Below are 26,670 nucleotides of genomic sequence, written 5' to 3'. Positions count from 1 at the left end.
TCATTCAAGCAAAATGAGGAAAATTCCAACATGCTTAACTTAAGGATAGACTCGATAGAGCAGTAGTTGTTAGCGAATAACGTAGAAATAGTAGGATTAACTGGATTAGCAGGCCAAGATCTAGAGCTTGTAAAACAGCAGCTAGGACTTGCATTGAAACTACAGCACAACAAAGAAATAGAACACTATTACATACCAAACAATAAGAAAACAAATGACAATCCAACACTAATTGTGAAGTTTTCAAACCATGCGGCAAAGGAAAAATGTATGAGAAAGGCAAACTTCTTCTTCTTGTCTTGGTTTTTAGGAGCATTAGCAACTAAGGCCATATTGCTCAGGGGATGTGCAGTGGTCATTCCCTGACCTTTCCGCATCCTCCGTATTTGGTAGGCACGGGCACGAACCCCGGTCTAATCAAGAAGCATGTACTACGCACTGCAGCTCCTCCCCACCTGGCTTTGGAGGGGCTGAGAGAAAGGCAATGGAAATCCGACTAACAGCAAAAGATATATATATCAGAACAATAGCAATATCCCAATCTACATAAATGACCACTTAACAGCCCACCTCAAGCAATTGTTTTGGGAAACAAAACAATTAATAAGAACTCAAAGTTACAAATTTTTATGGCCAAAACATGGCAAAATTGATGTGAAGAAGAATGAATCTTCAAGAGCCATTAGAATTCAGAGTTCAAAGGATTTGCAGTTTATAAAATACTCTTATTGTGAATAATTGAAATTTCCAGAAATCTCGATTTAAGGTAAAATTAAGACATCAGGTATGCTTTTTGAGGAATCACAGATTTTCAATTAACCTCTACATTTTATAAATAATCAAAATATTCAACCTCTTATAATTGATAAAAAACAGTTCTTTATGGTAGTTCTAAATATCAGGTCACTAAGAAAAAATTGGTTTAACTTCTTGCAATATATAAATGCAATAAAAGAATATATCTCATGTATAGTTTTAACAGAGGTTAACATAAAAAGTGATGAAATTTCCAATTATAACATACAAGATTATGATAAGGTCTATATATTGAGAGAATTGAGAAGGGGTGGAGGAATAATAATATATAGTATAGAACATGCTTTAGGGCAATATAGGTTTACCACTTAACTCAGTCTTGTGAAAACTGCTGTGTCAAATTATTAGGAGAAGACCCAGAAAACACATTCATGATTTGTGCTTTTTACAGGCCACCATCAGATTCAATAAACAGCTTCCTAATAGAATTAGAAAACATTATTTTGCAATTGGACGACATAAAAACAGATAAGACCATACTAGTAGGAGATTTTAATATTAATTTACTAATCGATGGAACTGATAATGTGATACCCTGCAATCTTAAACAATTATGGATTTGAACATACCTTATTTGGAATAACTAGGCAACAAAGGATGGAGGGTAATAGAACAGTCAGCTCTTGTTTGGACCACCGAATTACAAATATCAAGTTGAAGTACGCTAATTCCTACATACTATTAAATCAACTTTCAGATCACAGAACATGTATACTAATAGTAGATATGTATTCAAAACAACATCCATATGAAGATATAAAATTTAAAAATGCTACGAAGAAAAATTATTTATCAACAGTTAAACTGAAACAGAACATAGAAAACATGTTAATACAAGATCAAGCATCTTACACAACAAATTTAAATGTTTTTTTTCAAATAAGATAATACAAAATATAAACAATTCGAGGTTTAATACCGAGAGAAAAGTTAATCACACAGGCAACAACACAAACACTGGGAGTAGCAGGATTAAGCTTAGGAAACCTTGGATGACTAAAGAAATAGAAGAACTAATGGTACAAAGGGATAAATATTTCAGGCAGTATAGAAATTGTCCATCAAAGAAAGAACATTATCACAATTATAAAACACTCAGAAATAAAGTGACAGGTATGATAAAAAAGCAAAAAAACACTTATTACAATCATCTTTTCATGGATAAGCAGATAACACAAAAGGATAAATGGAGCATTATAAATAACATGTTAAGTACAAGGAAGAAAAAGTCAAGGGGAAACCAAATTAAAACACTAGTAGAACAGATTTCTGGTGCAAACAAACAATATGAGGCTGCAAATAGGTTTGCCAAAGCTGTATTAGATCTCAACAGATATTTAATACATTATTGCCAAGATTCCTTTACTCAACAAGATAGGCTTCCTCAGATAATGAACTCTTGTGTAGTCTTAGCTCCACATTATACTGAGATTCTTAAAATTATAGAACAATTAAAGAACAAGAAATCTTACGGACTGGACTGTATTACAGTAACTGAGGTAAAGAGAAACAAAGAACAGTTGTCTGTTCTCTTGGTAGAGCTAATAGCATGGATGTTAGAGTTGGGAAGCTATCCTACAAATTTACTCTCATTTAAGATAATTCCTATATATAAAAAGGGGCCACCTGATGACTTTTGCAATTACAGACCAATAACAATACAGTCAGTTTTAAATAAGATAACAGAAAATTATATATTTTCCCATATAAGCAAATATTTACATCAATATGGACTGTTAAACAACTCTCTATTCTCATATCAGAAGGGCAAGAGCACACAGACATTATTAGAGAACTTAGTAGACTCTCTAAACTTACATTTAAACAACAATAACTTCATATTGATTTTATTTATAGATTTGACCAAAGCATATGACCTAATTGATATTCCAATATTGCAACAGAAATTACTGAAATATGGTATAAGGGGAAGCCTCAATCAACTCCTAGCAAATTATTTAACCAAGAGAAAAATAACAGTAGAAGTAGAAAATACCAAGGGAAAATCTTATAATGTAAAGAGAGGAGTACCTCAGGGCACTCATGCTGGGCCAATCATGTTCAAAATCTATATACATGACATATTCGAAGTAATTAAGAACTCTTATATACAATAGGAAAGAACCTAACAAAAATGGAGAATGATTTACAACAGGATGCAATACATTTACAAACTTGGTTGCACAATAATAAATTAGCACTCAGCTTTGAAAATACAAAATTTTTGGTAATAAGACCTCCTCATCAAACCTTGGACATTCAACCCTCTATCAAATTGCACAAACATGATTGCCTACATGATCAGAATTTCAAGAATTGCAAATGTCTAACTGTGGAAGAAGTTTCAAATCATTGTTATCTTGGGTTATGGATTGACTACAGTCTAAGTTGGGTAATGCATATAACAAACTTGTACAAAAAAATTAGATTTTATGTGTTCTTTTTCTACTACATTAAGAATAAATCTTAGAACAAAAGTTACCTTATTTTATGCATTAGTGGACTCCCAACTCAATTATTTAGTAAATATATGAGCACGAGCAAATAAAACAGAAATAAGGGCAATAAACAACTTAATGAATAGGATTCAGAAACTTTTAATGGGGACAAACTCTTGGAATGACCTGAACAAGAGAAGGCAATTTTTGTTGAAACATAAAATACTGTATCCAGTTCAAAAACTGAAGTTAAATCTATTCTTAAAAAATCTTAACACTATTTTTGAAGAGTCGAATCTGCAAAGAAATGTCTCACAAAATTTAAGGAACCCAAAAGCAATTACTTTGCCTCACCCTAGGATACTAAATAGATTTGGAGATAGGCACACAATGAATATAATAAACAACTTGTTGGCTAGCATTGATTTCAGGCTCAGGAGAAGTTACCCCATCTCCAAATTAAAATTCCTAATAAGAAAATTCTTGATACTCAGTGACGTAGATTAGAATTGATATGCAGATAAACTACTACCTCTGTTTACAGTGTGGAATATACTATGTGTAGTGACTTCATTGTCTTTTCTGTAAGATAACAAATTTGTACAAAACTGTTGTAAAGGAAGAATTACAACTTGTTGTCAAGAAATTTACTTTTCTTAACAAGTTCATTTATTGTAAACAAATTCTCTTGATAAATAAAATTGTATTGTATTGTATTTTATTGAATTACTACTACTAATAATAATAATTATTATTATTATTATTAGCAGCTATATGGTGTAAGGAAGCCTGAGGCTTATACTGCACCAGCCAAAGAGAGAGAGAGAGTCAGAAGTAAAGGGGAATCGCCAAGAAAGAAAAGAATGATAATATCCAGCTCAGGACCCTGGGTGTGCCAAGCCCATACTCACCAGATGTGAGCCCCTGGATAATTGCCAGAATTCCTTTTGAGATGCTATATTGCTTCATGGAAAACATACATGGAAGGTTAGAGGAAAGAAATGGTCATCTCAAAGATATCATTTTCAAAAAATGAATGGCATGCTATATAGCATATTTCTAATTTGGCAAATACAAATTTCTTTATTTAATTTTCAAAATAATCCATATTCCTGACTCACCCCCACTGCACATTCATTTACACTCCCCAACTTACGTAAGGGTTGCGTTCTACGAAGCTCTGCCTAAGTTAAATTTTATGTAAGTCAGAATTTCCCTAATTGCTTATGCAGCACTCAGAACTAAATTTGATTGAACCAAAAAAGAAATGTTCGACAAACATGTAAATAGAATTATTTATTCAATTTTTTTTATCCCATGAATAGGAAAAATTACAAAAAGAGAGAGGAGACAGGCATAATGTCAGCAAGTTTTACCTTTCAAGCATTGTTGCCAGAATTAACTCTCCATCTAATAAGCACGCTGCTGCAGAAGTTGAGAGCTATGGAGATTTAGAAGGGTTTTTTCCCCAATGCATCACAAAATTTCTCTGCAGCTGCAGAATCGGCACTGATGACTTCACCTCATACTTTAATGTTTTGGAAACCAGTGCAATGCTTGAACCAATTAAACCACCTGTTGTTTGCTACAAACTTGGCTTGGGGTTTGCCTGCTTATCCTTAATATCTTCCTAAATACTTCTTGCTTTTGCTTGAATGGCCATTTGACTCGGGGCACTTGCTTCAGAATCTGATTTTCCATCCATATTATTAATAGCTTTTACATCTTTGATAGGCCTGACGTAGCTGAGTGGTCAAGAGCGTGAGTCAGAGATACGATGAATTAAGAAAATAATTTTCTTAATTCATCATAACTTTTAGGATATATACATTCTTCCACCATTTACATATCTACTACCCTTCTAGTCACTGGCACTTTGTGTAATTTTCACCTCCATCTATGCGTACTTTATCTACTATATCTATTCATACATACATACATATATATATATATATATATATATAAATATTTCATATATATATATATATATGGATAAGTTAGTAGTCGTGAAGGGCAATGTGCTAACGTTACGGTACTAGTAATGCTAATTATGGAGAACAAAGAGTGAACGGAACAGAAATCGCTATCACGGTGAACAGAGAAGGGAGCTAAAATAAAGGAGAAGTAATAAGGAATAATAAGAATTAATAAGAATAAGTTAGTGCTGTTCGTCCCGTGACCTCAGCACCTTTTTCAAGGGCCAGCCGCCGAAATCAAAGGAGGAAACAGCAATAAGTAGGTATAGCCTCTTTTTCTGACACGAAATATCCGCCGCACATGGTATACGTGAAAAGTAGGTAAAGTCAGTTAAAATAATTTTTTTTTAATATCAATTAAAATAATTTTTTAAATTTAATTTTAATCATGCGGTGCACGAATATTTCATGGCTGACCCGACAGAGGCTGGAAGTAAAGATTAAAAGAATAACAAGAATAAAAAGCAAGAAATGAGATAACTTACTGGGGTCATGGCAATCTGTACTGCTGTGGAGAAATTAATTTTTAGACTGAATGTGGGCTACGGTATATGGTATAAGCTGGCAACCCTTGGTGTAAGAAATCGGGAAAATTTTAAAAATTAAATAAATTAATTAATTAGGTTGGGCTAGTTACTCCATGTGTTGCAAGTTGGAGATGTATTCAAATAAACTAAAATTAATTAAACCAATTTTGTTACGAATGTAAAGAGGGTTACCATTTTAAGGTTAAATGATTGAAGCAATGTGTCCTTCAACCGAGAAAGGAATAATAAGCTAGCAAAGTAGCGGTAAATAGTTGCTGAACTTTGTATAGGTGAAGAAAGTGTTTTAAAGCAGAAAAGGAGCATCTCGGGTATTGCATTTGGTAAACTAATGGCTCACGAGAAATAAAAATATAGGGCGTAGGAAAGCATAAAGAGTACTGAAGAAGATGGGCTTAAGGCAGTTCGGGGGTTGCTATACCCATTCCTATAGTAGGACCCTGAACATACTTCTGTGAGTATCCTTCATGTGTTTATGTATTTTATATGAAGGTAACAAATAAAAAGTAGATAAATAAAATAATAATATATAAATGGTAAAAGAATACTCCTATAGATAGCCAGTCGGGGGGGGGGGTACAAGTTTTCTACGCTTGTAAGACCCCAAAGAGGCTGGGAGTATTGACTATACATATGTACAAGCCTAGCAGTTATGGAATATCAATTAGCCATGTATTGATACAGTTAATCATTTTTTTTATATTTGATTATACCGAGAGCTTTTTTGATGTGGTAATATAAGTAGGCCGCCATAAACTGGTTGTTTAGAAGCTTGCTGTATAAGTTTCTGATGTTGCTCACTATCAGTTTGTTATTATATATCGTGGCTATTCTGATGATTTGTGATAAGATGATGTTGGCGTGTACTTTTTTGGAAATATTCGAATGCCTGAATATATTAAAGGTGCTACGCTTATTATATATATATTGACAGTGGGGTAGGGGTTGTTGACGTCTATATCTAAATCCAAGTAGTTAGCAGCCTTGTTATTATCATTGGTTTTTTCTAGTGTGAGCTCAGTTGGGTATATATTAGAAAGGTTTTGTATGAAGTTGGGGCAATTTGCTACAAATAACTCATCAGTATATCTGAATATGCAGATATCCGGAGGTAGTGATGTTTCATACCAGTATAACTATAGATTGGCAATGATACAGCTTGTTGGGCTACCCATAGGGATGCCTATGGTTTGTTGGTAAACTGTTTTTCTGTCGGGCAGCCCAGCGAGCTGTATCATTGCCAATCTATACTTATATTGCCAATCTTACTGAACACAGTACCAGAGATGCTCCTTTTTTGCTTTAAAACACTTTCTTCACCTATACAAAGTTCAGCGGCTATTTACCGCTACTTTGCTAGCCTATTATTCCTTTCTATCCTGGGATGCATTCCTTCAATCGTTTAACCTTAACATGGTAACCCTACCACTAACCCTCTTTACATTCGTAACAAAATTGGTTTAATTAATTTTAATTTACTAATTTACAACTTTGCTAATTTAATTTATTTTAATTTATTTGAATACATCTCCAACTTGCAATACACGGGGTAACTAGCCCAACCTAATTAATTAATTTATTTAATTTTAAAATTTTCCCGATTTCTTACACTGGGGTCACCAGCTTATATCATATACCGTAGCCCACATTCAGTCTAAACATTTATTTCTCCATAGCAGTACAGATCGCCACGACCCTAGTAAGTTATCCCATTTCTTGCTTTTTATTCTTGTTATTCTTTTAATCTTTACTTCCAGCCTCTGTCGGATCAGCCATGAAATATTTGTGTGCCTCATGATTAAAATTAAAATAAAAATGAAATTTAAAAAAATTATTTTAACCAACTTTACCTACCTTCAACAAACTTTACCTACTTTTCACGTATACCATGTGCGGCAGGTATTTCATGTCAGAACCAGAGGCTATACCCACTTATTGCCATTTCCTTCTTTGATTTTGGCAGCTGGCATTCGAAAAAGGCCCTGAGGTCACAGGACGTACATCACTAAGGTATTCTTTTTAATTCTTATTATTCCTTATTACTTCTCCTTTATCTTAGCTCCCTTTTTTGTTCACTGTGATAGTGAGTTCTGTTCCGTTCGCCCTTTGTTCTCCATAATTACCATTACTAGTACCGTAACGTTAGCACATTGCCCTTCGCGACTAATAACTTATGTAGCAATTATGGTCATTGGGTACTTTCTGCATATAGCAGTGTCCCAGGTCCATAATCTATTATTATTATTTTTATTATTAATAATATCCTAAACTGTTGCTTCCTTTAAAACATATATGCATATATGTAGTAGTAAAATTATAAGTTCTATAAGCAAACTAAGCAGATGAGAAAAACTAGAGAAATTTTGGAAACGTATCGTATGTATGTCAAATGCTCCAAAAAGTGCAGGTCAGCAATAAAGGAAGCAAAAGAATATATAAATGTGTAGTAAGAAACATTAATACAGGGTCTGCAAGGATGGATATGAAAGTACACATATAATGCCTGAACTAAAAGGGTGTAAAGAATAGCAGAAAAAAGAAATGAAGTAGTAATGAAAAAGGTGAACGAATTAAAATCCTGGTATGATTATGAATTAAGATAATTAACGGCATAATTAATAAGCCAATAGGAAGAAATGGGACTGTGGAAAAGGAAAATAGAATAAATTGCAAAGGGATATACAAAAATTACAAAGGGGTTTACAGAGACACCATCATATCGTTAAAATATCGTAATGTGAACCCAATAACATTGTTTTTTGGTAATTCATTTCAAGATCTTAGAAGTTGAAATTTTCTTAAAAGTTATTTATCTCTCTAAAATGTCATTTTTAAGGTCACGAGCATGACTTTAAGGCTATATAAAAGGTCGTGAGCGTGGTTTCTAAATTGTATTAGTTCAAATCATTAAAATGCATGCACTTTCGTCATTATCATATGGTCCATTTTGTTTTTGTTTGTTTTTTGTGTTTTTTGGTTTTTAGGAGCATTAGCAACTAAGCCCATATTGCTCTGGGGATATGCGGTGGTCATTCTCTGACCTTTCTGCATCCTCCGTATGTGGTGGTCATGGGCTCGAACCCCAGTCTATTCAAGAAGCGTGTGCTATGCACTGCTGCTACTGCCCACTTGGCTACGGCAGGGTTCGAGCCCGTCACTACCAAATACGGAGGATGCGGAAAGGTCAGGGAATGACCACCGCATATTCCCGGAGCAACATGGTCTTAGTTGCTAATGCTCCTAAATAACAAAAAAACAAACAAACAAATGCTTGGCTACGGAGGTGTCTTCCGTTATAAGAATCAATTTTAAACGGCTTTGTGATATTTTTCTAAAGCATGGAGGTCACGACCAAAAAACAAAAAAAAAAACAATTTGCACTTTCCGGTTTATTGGGCTTTACTGTTACTGCAAGCAATTATAAACAGATAGCAAACTCAATGTAATTGCATTTTCAAAAATACCAATAGCTGGAATTGTGTGGTTTTTTTACGTCATTATGGTGAAAGGTGTTTCCCTTTTACTGAAATCTTCAATCGTATAAAAAACAAATAAAATTTCAGAATCTTCTCTTCATTATTTTTTTTATAGCTTTGTAAACTCGTTACTCCACGCAAATCGTGTTAGTTGCAATTTGTGCATTCCATTAAAAAATGCTTATGCATCATGGAAACAAACGTCTCTTGAAGTATTTCTGAAGAAGACAACTCCTTGTGCAACAAACCAATGAGTGCCAAGCCAATAGTAAGTTATCAACGAGTGTGCATTTATTATTATTATTAGCCCTATGGTGCCTGAGGATTTGCTGCACCAGCAAAAAAAATTCCCGAGTTACCCTGAGAGAGAGAGAGAGAGAGAGAGAGAGAGAGAGAGAGAGAGAGAGAGAGAAAAAAGTACAAAGGAATCACCAAGAAAGAGAGAAGAATGATGATATCCAGCTCAGGATCCTGGGTGGGCCAAGTCCATACTCACCAGATGTGAGCCCCTGAGTCGATGATGAACAATAACCATTCTTTAAAATTTGTAAGTCATAAATCATTTATTTATTATTATAATTTGCTTGATTTTACAGACTACGTTTTAATTTCTTTGGTTAAATCGATCATTGTTTAAACATAAACTAATTAGCTAACTAATTTCATTGTTGAGAACATAGCCCTATTTTTAACATTATGTCTATGGGCAATAAATTCCCACTTTATGAGTTTTAACTTTATGAGCGCGCTAGGAACAAATTAACTCGTAAAGTCATGAACTACTTGTACTCATCAGAGTCATTAGGCCTACAACACACTCCTACTCTCAATTTTGATTTCCCTGTGCTTATATCTCACCAAACTGACTCGACACTGGACCATTCATCAATGTCAACTGGCTGTACCTCCTTCGCTTTTATGTGTTTCTTAACTAATAGCATAACCCCTCCTCCCTTCCTATCCTGTCTTTCCTTCCTGTACACATTGTACTCCCCAAATTCCAGTTCTGCATTCTTTATATCTGTGTGACACCACGCCTTTGATATCCCAACAATATCAGCCTTTGATGTTTTGACCAACACCTCAAATTCATCAAATTTATTTACCAAACTCCTAGCATTGGTGTACACGCAAGTATACATACACCTGTTCCTATTATTAGCTACCCTAACACAACCCATGTGTTTACTTGAACCACAATGACTCCCAGCAGTCTCTGAAATCCCCTACATCTTGTTTTCCAGGCTGCTGCTCATTCCAATAGAAGCAGGGCAAGAATCACTTTCACCTCTGCCAGTGGCTACTGTTAATCTATAATCCATTTATATAATCCATTTATGATGCTGAATAAGCAAGCTTATTCAGCATCAGCCAAAAAAAAACAAAAAAAAAAAACAACCACTACTCCCATTTCACCCGTTCGAAATACCTGTCCAGCTGAGCCTTAAATTTGTTTAGGCTATCAACTTCAACAACAAGCGATGGGAGTCTATTCCACAAACCAACTGCCCGCTGGCTAAAGGCAAATTTCCGCACATCTATCCGACATCCGTCCTTACTCAATTTGAATTTATGCCCTCTCAGGTGATTATTCTGAGCAAGAGGAAGAATCCCATCGGCATCGAGCATGCTCAAGCCATTCAAAGCCTTATACACCTCTATCAGATCACCTCGCCGATGCCTAGTCTCCAGGCTCTGTAATTTGCAAAACTTAAGCCTTTCTTCGTAAGAGCAACCCTTTGTTCCATTCACTAATCTTGTTGCCCTTCTCTATACTCGTTCCAGCAGCTCTACATCCTTCTTGAAATGAGGCCTCCAGACCTGTATACAGTACTCAAGGTGTGGCCTGACCAATGCCTTATACAAGGGAATAATCACATCCCTGTCCCTGCTAGAAAAATTCCTGTATATCATTGACAAGACACCATGAGCTACTCTTGCAGCTCATCTGTACTGCTCAGAGAACTTCATATCTGCCTGCACAATTACCCCCAGGTCCTTTTCATTCTCTACCACTGTCAGCGTAGTACCACAGAGTTGATACGTTGATCTGGGGTTACTGTTTCCCATATGTAGTACTTTACATTTGTCAATGTTAAACTTCATTTGCCACCTCTCAGCCCATCTGCTCAACCTTTCCAGATCCTGTTGCAGCAGCATAGTATCAGTAGTGTCCTTAACAACCCTGCCAACCTTTGTATCGTCTGCAAACCTGGACATTAAGCCTGATCATATGCCTCTACTAATGCTAATGCTAAAGCTAAGTGATTAGTGGAGTTTAGAGAACGGTAGAGACAACAGATGAATTTGACACAATGAGGTAGAGAGATTTCAAGCCAGAGAAGATCAAAGAGAGGAGATTCCAAATTGCCAAGTCTCTGACACGGAATATCAGAATGGACATATGCACAATTACCACCTTTGAGGCGAAAGGAATCATACAGCAAATAATTTGGGCATCTGAGATGAGCAGTAGTTGAATCATCTGATAACTGAGATTCTGTTAGAAAAAGTACATGGGGTTTGGCAGACTGCAAGTGGAAATGGACATCGCTGAGATTAGAATTGAGACCACGTATATTTGTGAAATGAATTAGGAAGTGCTTGGGAGGTTTAGATCTTTTCGCAGATAAGCTTGCTCTATTAGTTTGACAATTCATGATGTATTCAATAATAAGAAAAAGTGGGTGGGACATGCTGCATGAAGCATGTCCGTGGTGGGACATGCTTCATACAGCATTCCATTCTTACCACGTGTACGCCATATTTTGGATATGGCGTACACGTGGTAAGAATATACTCATATCGTTGACATAACATGGCCTCGACAAAGATCCCCACATACACACTACTCAGACTCCCTCCAGTCACTATCTGGCAGAATAGAGGTAGCAAGATTATACAATAGCTGATCCGGAAGCCTCCTAGAGAGTTACCAATAGGTTCGGTCCGGTGTACTAACTAGCGGCCGGCCTGCGAACACCGTTTTAGAGCTGTACCCTCGAAATGTAAAGAATATTGGATCTCGCCACGACATTCATCATAACCTCAAAAGTCATCAATCATACTGCATGATGGAAGAGATAGGGAAGGGTTGACCAGAACTTAGCTCTAGAGACTAAACATGGGTTCCACCACTTCAAGCCTCCAATAAGGAAAGTGGTGGTATTTCACCGGTTGATGAGAGTCATCTACCACCTAGTACTGCCTGGTAACATAGAGGGGCGACGTTCCTCCACGTGGTGTGGGCGCCACACCTCGACCCCTGCTTAAGTTGGTTCACACCCGGGTGGTCACCCACCATGTACTTGTGCATGGAGGTTACACCCAGGATTACTAACAGTCCCACCATCGTGAAGGTGCAAGCAGAGGATTTGGCTGTCACAGACCGTTAGGACTTCGCTGAAATTGGGTCCACTTGACTTGAGTGTCACCCGAATATCAGTTTCATCAGCGTTTTAGACTCCTAGGTAGCAAGTACAGCTTGTCTGGCATATCTGAGAGAATGTCTGTGACAACCTCAAGGACCAACAGCACAGGCCAGGCTGAGAAAAATTATACCCCATGAGTCTTGGACAATCTCTCCATGGCCGAATCGATCGACATATTATAGTAATTACTCTTACTATAGTAATTAGATTACAGACTGATGTAATGTTCAATCTACTATTGATGGCATTAATCTAATCTGACAAGACTTTTACATTTATCCCAATTTTTCATAATAGATTAAATATTTATATATATATATATATAAATCAACTTTAACTAAATAAGCAGTAAAGAAAGTAATAAAGGAAAGAAAAACAGGAGAAAGAAAGAAAATCGATAAAGCAAATGCCAGTGGCTGCAAAGCATTACTTATTACATGTTGCAAAGATGTAATTAGATATAAAATACTGCTGCAAGTGTGTTCTTTGGATTTATCTGGTAAGAATCAATATTGTTTTATCTGATTTGCAATGGACATTGGGTTGCAGTCCTAGTTTGCTGTAATAATAATAATCATTGCTGTTGTTATCTTCTTTAACAATAAATTTAATAAAAATTAATTTTTGGACACTATGTTTAGCCCAAACAAACAAACAACAAAAAAACTTGACCCTACTAATTTAAACATTGCTAAGATATAATATAATTAGTAAAATTGTTATTGGGAAACCAGAAATGGGTATGCATGAGCCATTCATTTTGCTTGGTCAGTTAAAAGCTGCCTAGAGTGTAGCGGATGAATGGATTGATTATAATATTTTTATGTTTTTGTGTTAATAATAGTTAATAATTTTGTGTAGACATATTTGTCTATGTAATCATAGACAAATATATATGCAGCTTCATAAAGGCTTAATAACTGAACAATTCACTTGCTTTCACATAACCACCCCAGGGGCTCACATGTGGTGAGTATGGTCTTGGGACACCTAGGGTCCTGAGCTGGATATCATAAAGCTCCTCTTTCTTGGTGATTCCTTTCTACTTCTCTCTGTCTGTCTGTCTGTCTGTCTGTCTCTCTCTCTCTCTCTCTCTCTCACACACACACACACACACACACACACACACACACACACACACGGTAACTTGGAAATTTTTTTTTGGCTGATGCAGCATAAGCCTCAGGCTTCCTTGCACCATAAGGCTGATAATAATAATAATAATTCAATCTCACACCATAATATACATTAGTCATATTTCATGTGTCTGTGATGTCTAATTGCATACAATAGAAACAGCATTAACATTATTAGCCTAAGTTAAATAACTTTATATATTACTGTATTATTTAAGGTTAATTCACACTAAATAAATTTGTTGCACAAAGTAGTTGTACACAGAAGTAATTTGTGCCTTCAAGATATATATATATATATATATTTTTTTTTTTTTTTTCTCTCTTTCATTCAGTTTTTATTCAGAATTTCAAATTTTGTTTTATTTTACTGACTCCCACTTTGTTCTGATGTTTTTTAGGAAAATCATAACAAATTGGGACCCACTGATCTGAGTTCATATTAATTTTGGTAGTAATCAAAAAAAAAAAAAAATAAAAAATATATATATATATATATATGTGTACTTTTATTTTCATAGCTACTCCAACTCCGGCTGTTGAAGATGGAAATAATCATATCAAATTATTTGAATCATTGAAAAAAGAATTTAGGGTATGTTAATTTTGCTTAATTGAATATTATTTTAAAGGAGCAATTTTCATTGTATTTGCAAGGGGGATAAAGGCAGTTCTCCTACAAATCAAGACCTTTTATTAATTTTTAAGGGGAAAGTTTTAAAGGTACATAGTGATTATATTGATATTTTTATTATTTAAATAATTTCTTAAAATTTAATTATGGTTTCCACTGTAGAAATATACAAATTAATGCCATAGGATGTGCAACTGATAGGGGAATCGTTATTGAAAATATCTGCTAGGGGCAAAGGTTACTTGCTGCTCTATGTCATAGAGCAGCAAGTAACATCTTTTAAGGGCACAAAAGGTGATATTGTTGTACACGCTGGCACAATTGATATTAAGAGCAGGAGGCCAGCGGAATTACTTAACAAGTACAGATCAATGTTGAAAAAAAGCCACGAGTTAGGGTTGAATTTGAAAGTGTCTGCAATTCTGCCCAGATATAACAGGAGGAAGTATATGATGAGAGCCTTGTCAATCAATTTGGCCCTGGAGAGAGAGATTGTGCAAGGCTCAAGGGGTAGTATTTTTCTCAGCCTGGTCTGTGCTTGTTAACAGGAGAGTGCATTTCTACAGGGATGGCATACACTTAAATAGAAAGGGTGCAAGAATATTTGCTGATGCTATTGAGGCAGCGTTAGGTGGGCTGGAAAACTGCTAGATTGGGGGGATACACGGACTAATCGATTAACAGTAGCAATGGCAGAGGTGAAAGTAATTCTGGCAATGCTTCTATTGGAATGAGCAGCAGCCTGGAAAAGAAGGTGCAGGGGATTCCAGAGACTGCTGGGAGTCAGTCATTGCGGAACAAGTAAATACATCGGCTATGTTAAGGTAGCTAAGAATAGGAACAGATGCATGTATACTTCCATGTACACCAATGACAGGAGTTTGGTAAATAAATTTGGTGAATTTGAGGTGTTGGTAGATACATCAAAAGCAAATATTGTTGAGATATCAGAGACATTGTGTCACACAGATATAAGCAGTACAGAACTGGAATTTGGGTAGTTCAATGTGTACAGAAAGGATAAACAGACAGGAAGGGAGGAGGGCTTATGCTATTAGTTAAGAAACACATGAAATCGAAGGAAGTACAGCCAGTCGACATGGCTGGGAAGTGCAGTGTCGAGTCAGTTTGATGTAACATAAGCACAGGGAGAGAAAAATTGAGAGTAGGAGTGTGTTATAGGCCTAATGATTCTGATGAGTATAATAAACAGCTGAACAGAGAAATAGAGTGGGCAAGTAAATCAGAGTGTCTTATGATGCGGGATTTTAATTTCCCAGATATTGACTGGAATTTGTGTGTTGGTCACTCACACATTAGCAAGGCTTTTATGGATTTATTGGATGATTGTTTTCTACAGCAGCATGTTCGGTAGGCAAATAGAAGGAGTAATACTCTTGATCTGATTATCAGTAGTGATTCTTCATGCATTTAGAATCTGCAGATAAAGGAACTGCTAGATGGCAGTGATCACAGTGTGCTGAATTCGGATTTGCTCAAAGAGGTAACAATCAGCAGGGGTAAAGGGAAAGGTTTTTGCTTTCGTAAAGATGATTACTGTGGTCTGAGACAATATTTAAATTCTATACTTTGGGATCAACTGATCATGTGATCATGTTACCAACAGAAAATTCAAAATGGGAAGCATTCTAAAAATTAATCTTGGAAGCTACTAGGCTTTTCATATGATGCAGGAGGCCGGGCTTGTGCAGCGTCAGCCAAAAAATAAAAATAAAATAAATGCTCCCATTTCACCCCTCAATTCGTTCCACATACCTGTCCAGCTCAGCCTTGAATTTATTTAGGCTGTCAACTTCCACCACAAAGGATGAAAGTCTGTTCAACCAACCAACTACCTGCTGGCTAAGGGCAAACATCCTCACATCTGTCCTGCATCTGTCTTTCATCAGTTTGAATTTGTGCTCTCTCAGGTGATTGTTCTGAGCAGGAGGAGGAGTCCCATCAACATTGAGCATGCTTAAATCGTTCGGGGCTTTATGCACCTCAATCAGATCGCCTCGCAGGTGCCTAGTCTCCAGGCGCTGTGGTTTGCAAAACTTGATCCTTTCTTCGTAAGAGCAACCCCAAGACACCATGAGCTACTTTTGCAGACCATCTGCACTGCTCAGAAAACTTCATGTCTGTCTGCGAAATTGCCCACAGGTCCTTTTCATTCTCTACCACTGTCAGTGTAGTACCGAAGAGTTGATGCATTGCTGCTTCCCATATGTACTACTTTACATTTGTAAATGTTAAACTTTATTTGCCACCTCTCAGCCCAACTGCTCAACTTTTCTAGATCCTGTTGCAGCAGCATACTGTCATTAGTATCCATTAGTATCCTTATCCCTGCTAGAAAAATTCCTGTATATCATTGACAAGACACTATGAGCTGCTCTTGCAGACCATCTGCACTGCTCAGAAAACTTCATATCTGCCTGCACAATTACCCCCAGGTTCTTTTCTTTCTCTACCACTGTCAGTGTTGTACCACAGAATTGATTCGTCACTCTGGGGTTACTGCTTCCCATATGTAGTACTTTACATTTGTCAATGATAAACTTCATTTTCCACATCTCAGCTCATCTGCTCAACTTTTCTAGATCCTGTCGCAGCAGTGTACTGCCATTAGTGTCCTTAACAACCCTGCTAACCTTCGTATCATCTGCAAACTTGGTCTTTAAGCTTGATATACCATCATCAATATCATTTATAAATACAGAAAACAACAATAGACCCAACACTGAACCCTGAGGGACTCCACTAATAACATTAGTCCACGATGAGTAGTGTCCATTGATTACCACTCTCTGTCTTCTCACACTCAACCGTCCCTTTATCCATAGCAGCAGTTTGCCTCCAATGCCACACTGCTCCATTTTGTTCAGCAGTCTTCCATGTGCAACAGTATCAAAAGCATTTCTAAGATCCAAATATATATCAAAGTTATTCCCTGCATCCAGTTCCTTTGTGACCACATCATAGTATCCAGTCAAATTGGTTAGACAAGACTTCTCCCTAACAGACCCATGCTACATCTGAACTATAACTGCAGTCTTGTCTAAATGATCCTGCATTGCTTCTTTAACCATTGCCACCATTATTTTTTCTGCAACAGAAGTTACACTAACAGGTCTGCAATTACTCGAGTCACACTTTGAAACCATTGAAGAATATATTCAATCTCTGTTTTCAGTTTGGTATTCCTTCTCAATTCATGAAAGCAATGTTTGTTTGTTTGTTTTTTTTTGGGTTTTAGGAGCATTAGCAACTAAGGCCATATTGCTCCTGGGATATGCGGTGGTTATTCTCTGACCTTTCCACATCCTCCGTATTTGGTGGGCACAGGCTCGAACTGCGAAAGCAATAATTGCCCCTGTTCCAAAGGGAAATTGTTGTAACTCTTCAACAACTTTTGCCCAATAGCACTACTCTCAGTTTTTGCACAGTTATTCAAAACAATTCTTAAAAGCGGACTCATGGGTTTTCTTGAAGCAAATCAGCTCATCCATCAATAACAATGTTAAGTGCTGCATATGGGAAGCAGTGGCCCCAGAGTGATGTATCAGCTGTGTGGTGGTACACTCAAGGTGGTAAATAATGAGAGGGCCCTGGGTGTAGTTGTGCAGTCAGATATGAGATTTTCTGAGCAGTGCAGACAGTCTGCAGGAGTAGGTCATGATGTCTTGTCATTGATATACAGGAAATTTTCTAGGAGGTGGCAAATGAAGTTTAACCTTGACAAATGTAAAGTACTACATATGGGAAACAGCAACCAGAGAGAAACGTATCAACTCTGTGGTACTACACTGACAGTGGTAGAGAATGAAAAGGACCTGGGGGTAACTGTGCAGGCTGATATGAAGTTCTCTGAGAAGTGTAGACGGGCTGCAAGAGTAGCTAATGGTGTCTTGTGAATGATATATAGGAATTTTTCTAGCAGGGATAAGGAGGTGATTATTCCCTTGTATAAGGCAATGGTCAGGCCACACCTTGAGTACTGTATAAAGGTCTGGAGGCCTCATTTCAAGACAGATGTAGAGCTGCTGGAACGAATACAGAGAAGGGCAACAAGATTAGTGAATGGAACAAAGGGCTGCTCTTATGAAGAAAGGTTTTGCAAATTACAATGTCTGGAGACTGGGCGAGGTGATCTGATAGAGGTGTATAAAGCCTTGCATGGTTTGAGCATGCTCAATGCCGATGGGATTCTTCCTCTTGCTCAGAATAATCACCTGAGAGGGCATAAATTCATATTGAGGAAAGACAGATGTAGGATAGATGTGCGGAAATTTGCCTTTAGCCAGTGGGTACTTGGTTGGTAGGCCCCGGGTGCCAAGCGAATTCGAGGTCAAGCGTTCAAAGTGCGAATATATAGCGATCTTTCCAAGTGATAAAAGTTTATATTAAGTTATATCGTTTTTTACTGGAAGTTCATTTATAATTCAGTTCTATACTTGAAAAATCACAAGTAAGAACAAGGAAGGAAACTCACCTTTCTTTTTAATTACATATATTTACTCTATTTTACTAACCAACTAACTTATCTAACCGCTTGGCCTCCTTGCGGCACTGCTCCTGCCTCCCCGTGGCGGGGCCGGAAACTTGGGAGGGAAAGTCAACCTCCCAGGGCAAAAAGGAGCCTAACATGGACTACGACAATTACCCAGAGCTTGAGCAGCCTAGGCGCTCATCCAGTACCATCAACAATGCTGATCATGAAATTTCTCACGATGTAACAAAGTCTAAACGACTGCGTACAGACACAGACCAACAGGAATGCCCATCATTCCTTATCTTACATAGTCTGTCGGACAAATCTATGAGCACTCTCTCACCATTTCTTATACAAAAATGTTTGGAAAATGTGGCGGGCTCTCCCAAAATGGTGAGAAGACTAAGATCTGGAGACCTCTTGGTAGAAACAGTGAGTCGTGCACATTCTGAGAGACTGTTGAAACTAACAGTATTTGGCGGGCTACCCATTCAAGTTACCCCTCATGCAACACTAAATACTTCCAAGGGAGTAATTGCTGAGTGGGATCTGATAAATGTAACAGAAGATGAACTGGCCCAAGAACTCAAACATCAGAAAGTAATACAAGCCAAGCGCATCATGATCAGGAAAGATGGAGAACTTGTTCCCACCCGCAACATCATCCTGACATTCGGAACACCTATCTTGCCATCCAGTGTCAAAGCCGGCTATCTCAACTGCCGAGTACGACCCTTTATCCCGAATCCTATAAGATGCTACAAGTGTCAAAAATTTGGTCACGCACAAATGGCTTGTCGAGGAGATCCAGCCTGCCCAAACTGTGGGTCGAAAGAACATTCGCACACAGACTGTGACGCCAAAACACCGCACTGTCTGAATTGCAAAGGCGTGCATCCAGCCTACTCCAAGTCATGCGATCTATGGAAAACTGAAAAAAAAATCCAAAAGTACAGGGTAGAACGAAAAGTCACATACCAAGAGGCAAGAAAGCAAATTATGCTTAACGCACCTAAGAACACCTATGCAGCAGCAATGCAAAAACACCAAACAACAGCAACACAAACTGAAGTATCAGTTCCCCCAACAATGTCGATTGCAGATTGGGCCCGATCTATACTGTCACCATCAATGAAACAGACTCCAAAAGAGCAAAAGGTAGTAGATAGAGCCAACAACACCCCTGTCTCAGTCCCACCAGCAACCCCACATAGACAACCAGATATTTCAAAGTCAAAAACCGACTCAGTTACAAATAGGAAGACAAACAATATCACTTCAGAAAATATGGACACTGATAACAATGCTGACCCAAATGAACCTATCCTAGATCTTCATGCAGAAGATGTCTTGGATACCGGACGCCCAAACTTTCCAAGAAAAGAGAAAATGAAACTCGATCGCCACAAACAGCCTGGAAATAAAAAAGACTCAGAATCTTCCTCAAGTAACAAAACCAAATAATGCACCAAATCATACAGTGGAACTGTAGAGGAATTCGCAGTAACATTGATGATATCCACGAGTTAATTGATCGTTATCATCCCGTAGGCATCTGCCTACAGGAGACAAATTTAACACGTCATGTGTCACTCTCAGTTAAAAATTATGCACTCTTTAGAAAAGACAGAACTGCTACAAATAATGCTCACGGAGGGGTAGCCATACTCATAGACTCCAGAGTACCTTGCAGATTAATTCCTTTACAAACCTCCATCGAAGCTGTTGCAACACGTATTGTGATTGGTATTACTTTGACAATTGTTTCTATCTACCTTTCGCCCAATCAGTCCTATACCATCCATGAACTGGAAGATCTTATTCAGCAGTTGCCAACCCCAATCTGTTTATTGGGTGACTTCAATGGACACCATCCATTGTGGGGTTCTCCCAATGCAGATAGACGAGGACAACTTATCGAACAGCTTGCTGACAGACAAAATCTGATTATACTAAATACTGGCTTGCCAACTTACATCCATCTCTCTACGGGTACAACTTCTGCAATAGACCTTTCGATATGCTCTCCGATCCTCTTCCCTAGTATTGAGTGGACGGCCCTCGACAACCCGCTAAATAGTGATCACTTTCCGCTAATATGTAAAATTCAAACAGCACAATCCATAATTTCCCAAAACTATGTAAAATGGAAATTTCACAGAGCAGATTGGGCAAAATTCACTTCCCGAGTGTCCTTTGATGAACAGATCATCGAAACCTGTCCTATTGACACAGCTACCGATCACATCACAAGACAAATACTCGCTGCTGCATGCACTGCGATTCCACAATCACAGTCAACAACCCATAGAACCACAAACTATTGGTGGAACGAAGAGTGCAAAGGTGCAAAAAAAGAAAAAAACCGAGCATGGAATCTGTTTCGAAAATATCCCACCACCGCCAATCTTATAAACTACAAGAGACTCAGAGCCAAGGCCCGTCACATTAGGAAGAAAGCTAAAAGAGAATCTTGGATTCGATTTGCGAGCACGATTAATAAGAATACTGATTCAAGAATAATATGGCGGAAAATAAAACAACTAAGTGGCAAAGCTCCCCAATTATCCTCTCCAATTCTGAACTGGAATGGACAGGATCTTTCTTCTCCTGTAGATATAGCCAATGCCCTAGGGACTGTTTTTTCACAGCTATCTGCCTCAACAGCATATGATCTATCATTCCAGAAGATCAAAGCATTAGCTGAAAAGTCCAAACTGAACTTCAGATCTACGAGTAAATGTACTTTACCTTATAATCAGCCGCTTACAATGCTTGAACTTCAAGAAGCCATATCTAGCTCAAAACACAGTGCTGCAGGCCCCGACGGAATATACTACATAATGCTCCAACACTTAAATAAAGAATCGGTCTGTTCACTGCTCACTTTTTTCAATCGCATCTTTCTTGAACATTGTTTCCCCAGTTCCTGGCACCACTCCTATATAATAGCAATTCCGAAACCAGGAAAAGATCATTCCATTCCTGAAAACTATAGACCTATTTCTCTCACCAGCTGCTTAAGCAAAACCCTGGAAAAAATAATTCACCGTCGACTTACTTGGTTTCTCGACTCTAAGAATATAATTTCTGACAATCAATTTGGATTCAGAAAAAATCGATCAGCCCTGGATCTCATGGTCAAAGCGGAAACAAACATCAGGAATGCATTCATTCGAAATGAGCATCTCGTCATGGTATGCCTTGATGTAGAAAAAGCCTTCGACACCACATGGCGTTTTGGTATCCTAAGAGATCTGCATTCCCTTGACCTGAGAGGCCACTTACCGTACTTCATATTGAATTTTCTTCAGCACAGATCTTTTCAAGTCCGATACCGACAAGTTCTCTCTCAAACATATATACAAGAAGAAGGGGTCCCACAAGGCTCTGTGCTCAGTGCCACCTTATTCGCAATAAGAATAAACCATATGACTAAATATATGCCCAGCACTGTGAATTCATACCTCTATGCCGATGATTTCACTTTTTCTTGCAGTTCTCAAAACATGACTTTCATTGAGCGGCAGCTCCAAATTTCAATTAATAATATTCAGTTATGGATGGCACAGAATGGGTATAGACTCTCTTGTTCAAAATCTAAAGTAGTTCACTTTTGCAACAAAAGGAAGATGCATCCAGATCCAGAAGTACACTTAACAAATCAAACTATCTCAGTTGTGAGCAGCATTCGTCTGCTTGGTCTGACTTTTGATAGTAAGTTGAACTTCATAGAGCACGTTAAACATCTAAAGACGTCTTGCCTGAAAAAAATGAACATACTCAGAGTCATTTCTTCTACATCATGGGGTGCAGATCGGTACACGTTACTGCATTTGTATAGAGCCCTAATCAGATCTCGCCTTGATTATGGTGCCCCGGTGTATGATTCTGCTAGAGAAAGTGTGCTAGCGCGACTTACACCAATTCAACACTCTGCCCTGAGGATTTCTACAGGCGCTTATAGAACTTCACCAGTCCAAAGTCTTTATATTGATGCTCATGAACTTCCTCTAACCCTCAGAAGAAAGATGTTAATTCTTAACTATACAACTAAAATCCAAAGTCTACCTACCCATCCCATTAGGCCGATACTTAACGACCCACAGTTCACAACATTCTATAGAAATAAACCAAGAGCAATTCAACCTTTTGCTCTCAGAGCTCAAGCACTATCAGAAACCTGGAATATAGATCCCGATAAAGTTCTTCAAGATTTAAGCAGTACGGATCCCCCATGGAGGTGTATTATGCCACTCTGTGACAGTTATTTTCTAAACTGGGGAAAACACTCTCTTGCAAATGTTAATATACAACAACTCCATATAGCCCATACACAAAATTATCTGCATTTTTCAAAAATATATACTGACGGATCAAAATCTGAGAGTGGAGTGGGTGCATCAGCCGTTTTCCCTCATAAAACCTTTTCTGTATCACTTCCCAATGAATGCAGCAGCTATACAGCTGAATTATACGCCATCAAAATTGCAGTGGAAAATATCCTCCATCTGACCATCCATAAAAGCATGATATATACAGACTCCCAGAGTGCGATTATAGCTTTACAGAACAATTCTTCTAAAACACATCCTTTAATAAAGCTCATAAAATCCAAACTGATGCATCTTCAAGAACTCCAACGAGTGGTCATTTTCTGTTGGATCCCAGGCCATGCTGGGATACTAGGAAACGAACGTGCAGACTATGCCGCTAAACATCCATCCGACAGAGAATTATCACAGCATTACGTCCCATATCTTGACTACAAAAGTAACATTCAAAGAATGTGTAAAGAACAATGGAGAATTCAATGGCAAGCCCAAACACACAATAAACTCCGCCAAATAAAACCTGAACCGCAATCGTGGACCTCCAGTTTCCGTATGAACAGGAGGGAGGAAGTAATTTTAACTAGAGCGCGAATTGGCCATAGTCACCTTACCCACCTTTATCTCCTCACAGGTAATGATCCTCCACAATGCACACAGTGCAATTGTCCACTCACAATAAAGCATATTCTTATTGAGTGTACTTTATACACCACTGCCCGCCAAGTCTCTTTTAGCTTTCTACCAAACCTTAAAGAACCTTTGACACTCTGCCATATCATAGGTAACGACGCTAATCTACTGGAGTTCTTTCACTTCACAAAAATTATCGAATTATATGATCGTTTTTAAGTAATGCCATCACAACCACCATGCATATGTACCATTTATAACAGTGATAGGTGCAATATGGCCTAAGCAGCCCTTGCACCAAAAAACAACAACAACAACAACAACAACTTGGTTGGTGGAACAGACTTCCATCCCTTGTTGTGGAAGTTGATAGCCTAAATAAATTTAAGACTCAGCTGGACAGGTATTTTGAACGAACGGAGGGGTGAAATGGAAGTGATTTTTTTTTTGCCCGATGCTGCATAAGCTTGCTTTATTGCATCATATGCCTCTACTAATACTAATACCAACTAAGAATTATTGTTCACGGTTTAGGCCTAAATGGATGTCAGATGAAATAAGGAGACATGTTGCAGGGAAGAAAAATGCATGGAATATATATAAATTAACAGATGACACAGAAGCCTATGATAGATATAAGCTGGTCTGTAACCAAGTCACAAAGGAGGTCAGCCAGCAAAAGCAGATTGCGAGAAATATTTGGCAATGGAGGCAAAGAAAAACAGCAAAGAGTTCTTTACTTATGTAAACTCTAGAAGGAAGGGGATGAATCAGATTGGTCCACTTAATATTGATGATCTTGCTGAGGTAGCTAACAAACTAAATTAGTATTCTGCATCTGCATTCACACACAAGGAGTTACTCAGGGAAGAGAATTCCAGAGGTGAATTAAACTCTGGCAGTGAGCTAGAAGACAGTAATAACTGAGAGCAAAGTGGAGGAGAAATTGTTGAAGATAAACATACGAAAGGCACCTGTGGTGGATGGAATCTATCAAGTTATATTAAAGGAGGCAGCAAAGTATGTAAGCAAACCCTTAGCCATAATTATGAGAGCTTTCTTGGATTCAGGGGTGGTTTGCATGGACTGGAGATATGCAAATGTGATGCCAATTCTCAAAGGAGGATCAAAGGGCAACACAAGTAATTATAGAACTGTTAGTTTAACTTCTGTTCCAGGGAAAGTAATGGAGGCACTGGTTAAAGAAGCACTGCAGGATCATCTAGACAAGACTTTAGTTATAGCTCAGATACAGCATGGTTTAGCTAAGGGAAAGTTTTGCATGACCAACTTGATTGGATACTATGATATGGTCAGAAAGAAACTGAATGCAGGGAATAACTTTGATATCATATATTTTGATCTTAGAAAGGCTTTTGATACTGTTGCACATGAAAGACTGCTGCACAAATTGGAGCAGTGTGGCATTGTAGGCAAATTGCTGCTATGGATAAAGGGATGGTTGTGGGGGAGAAGACAGAGAGTGGTGATCAATGTACACTGCTCTTCATGGACTAATGTTATTAGTGGAGCCCACCAGAGTTCAGTGTTCGGTTCATTGTTGTTTTCTGTGTTTGTTCATAATATTGATGATGGTATATCAGGCTTAATGTCCAAGTTTGCGGATGATATGAAGGTCGGCAGGATTGTTAATGACACTAATGACAGTACACTGCTGCAACAGGAATTAGAAATGTTGAGCAGATGGACTGAGAGGTGGCAACTTAAGTTTAACTTTGACCAATGTAAAGTACTGCATATGGTAAGCAGTAACCCCAGAGTAACATATCAACTGTGTGGTACTACACAGACAGTGGTGGAGAATGAGCAGGAGGACCTGGGGGTAATTGTGCAGAGAGATATGAAGTTTTTTGAGCAGTGCAGACGGTCTGCAAGAGTAGTTCGTGGTGTCTTTCAATGATATACTGGAATTTTTCTAGCAGGAATAAGGAGGTGATTATCCCCTTGTATAAGGCAATGGTCATGCCACACCTTGAGTACTGCATACAGGTCTGGAGGCCTCATTTCAAGAAGGATGTAGAGCTGCTGGATCGAGTACAGAGAAGGGCAACAAGTTTGGTGAATGGAACAAAGGGTTGCTCTTACGAAGAAAGGTTTAAGTTTTGCAAATTACAGTGTCTGGAGTCTAGGCACCTGCGAGATTATCTGATTGAGGTGTATAAAGCCTGAATGGTTTGAACAGGCTGAATGTCGATGGGATTCTTCTTCTTGCTCAGAATAATAGCCTGAGATGCCATAAATTCAAATTGAAGAAAGACAGTTGTAGGATAGATGTGCGGAAGTTTGCCTTTAGACAGCGGGTGGTTGATTGCTGGAACAAACTTCCTGTCGTAGAAGTTGATAGGTTAAATAGATTCAAGACAGAACTAGACAAACATTCGGAACGAGTGGATGAGTGAAATGTGAAGGGTGAATCATGTGTTTGCTAATGCTAAAATTTACCTATGAGTTATGTCATTTTTTCCTTGTACTTACTGTTGCATGTATGGAGATATTTGTAGGGAAAAGGCTGCCATCATCCCTTTGTAAAAATAGTGGTGTGACCACATTTAGTTCTTATTCTTATTGTGTTCAAGCGTGTAGTCCACACTTGAAGAAAAACAGACATAGAACTTTTACAAATGGTTTAGAGAGGAGAAATCAGATTTTTGATAGGTGCTAATTGATGTCCATATGAAGAATGACTTAGAACAGGGTAACCTGATCTAAGCCATTCTTGGCAACCTGCGGCTCACGAG

At 37.9% G+C, this 26,670-nt stretch overlaps 1 protein-coding gene across 1 annotated transcript in view; it reads left to right on the top strand.

Annotated features, from left to right (window-relative positions):
- The window catches only part of LOC150081954 (E3 ubiquitin-protein ligase SHPRH), a 504,999-nt gene that overhangs the window by 346,205 nt on the left and 132,124 nt on the right, over positions 1–26,670 (top strand). Inside the window, exon 15 of the mRNA XM_090380382.1 lies at positions 14,340–14,413. Coding sequence (XP_090236508.1) covers positions 14,340–14,413 — 74 coding nt within the window. The remainder of the gene's footprint in view (positions 1–14,339; positions 14,414–26,670) is intronic.

Source organism: Mastigoproctus giganteus, chromosome 8, assembly GCF_048544385.1.
Source record: "Mastigoproctus giganteus isolate SK-2022 chromosome 8, ASM4854438v1, whole genome shotgun sequence".
In the NCBI taxonomy this organism is placed as follows: domain Eukaryota; kingdom Metazoa; phylum Arthropoda; class Arachnida; order Uropygi; family Thelyphonidae; genus Mastigoproctus; species Mastigoproctus giganteus.
The sequence above is the reverse complement of the archived record's forward strand: the minus strand, read 5'-3'. Positions and strand labels throughout refer to the sequence as shown.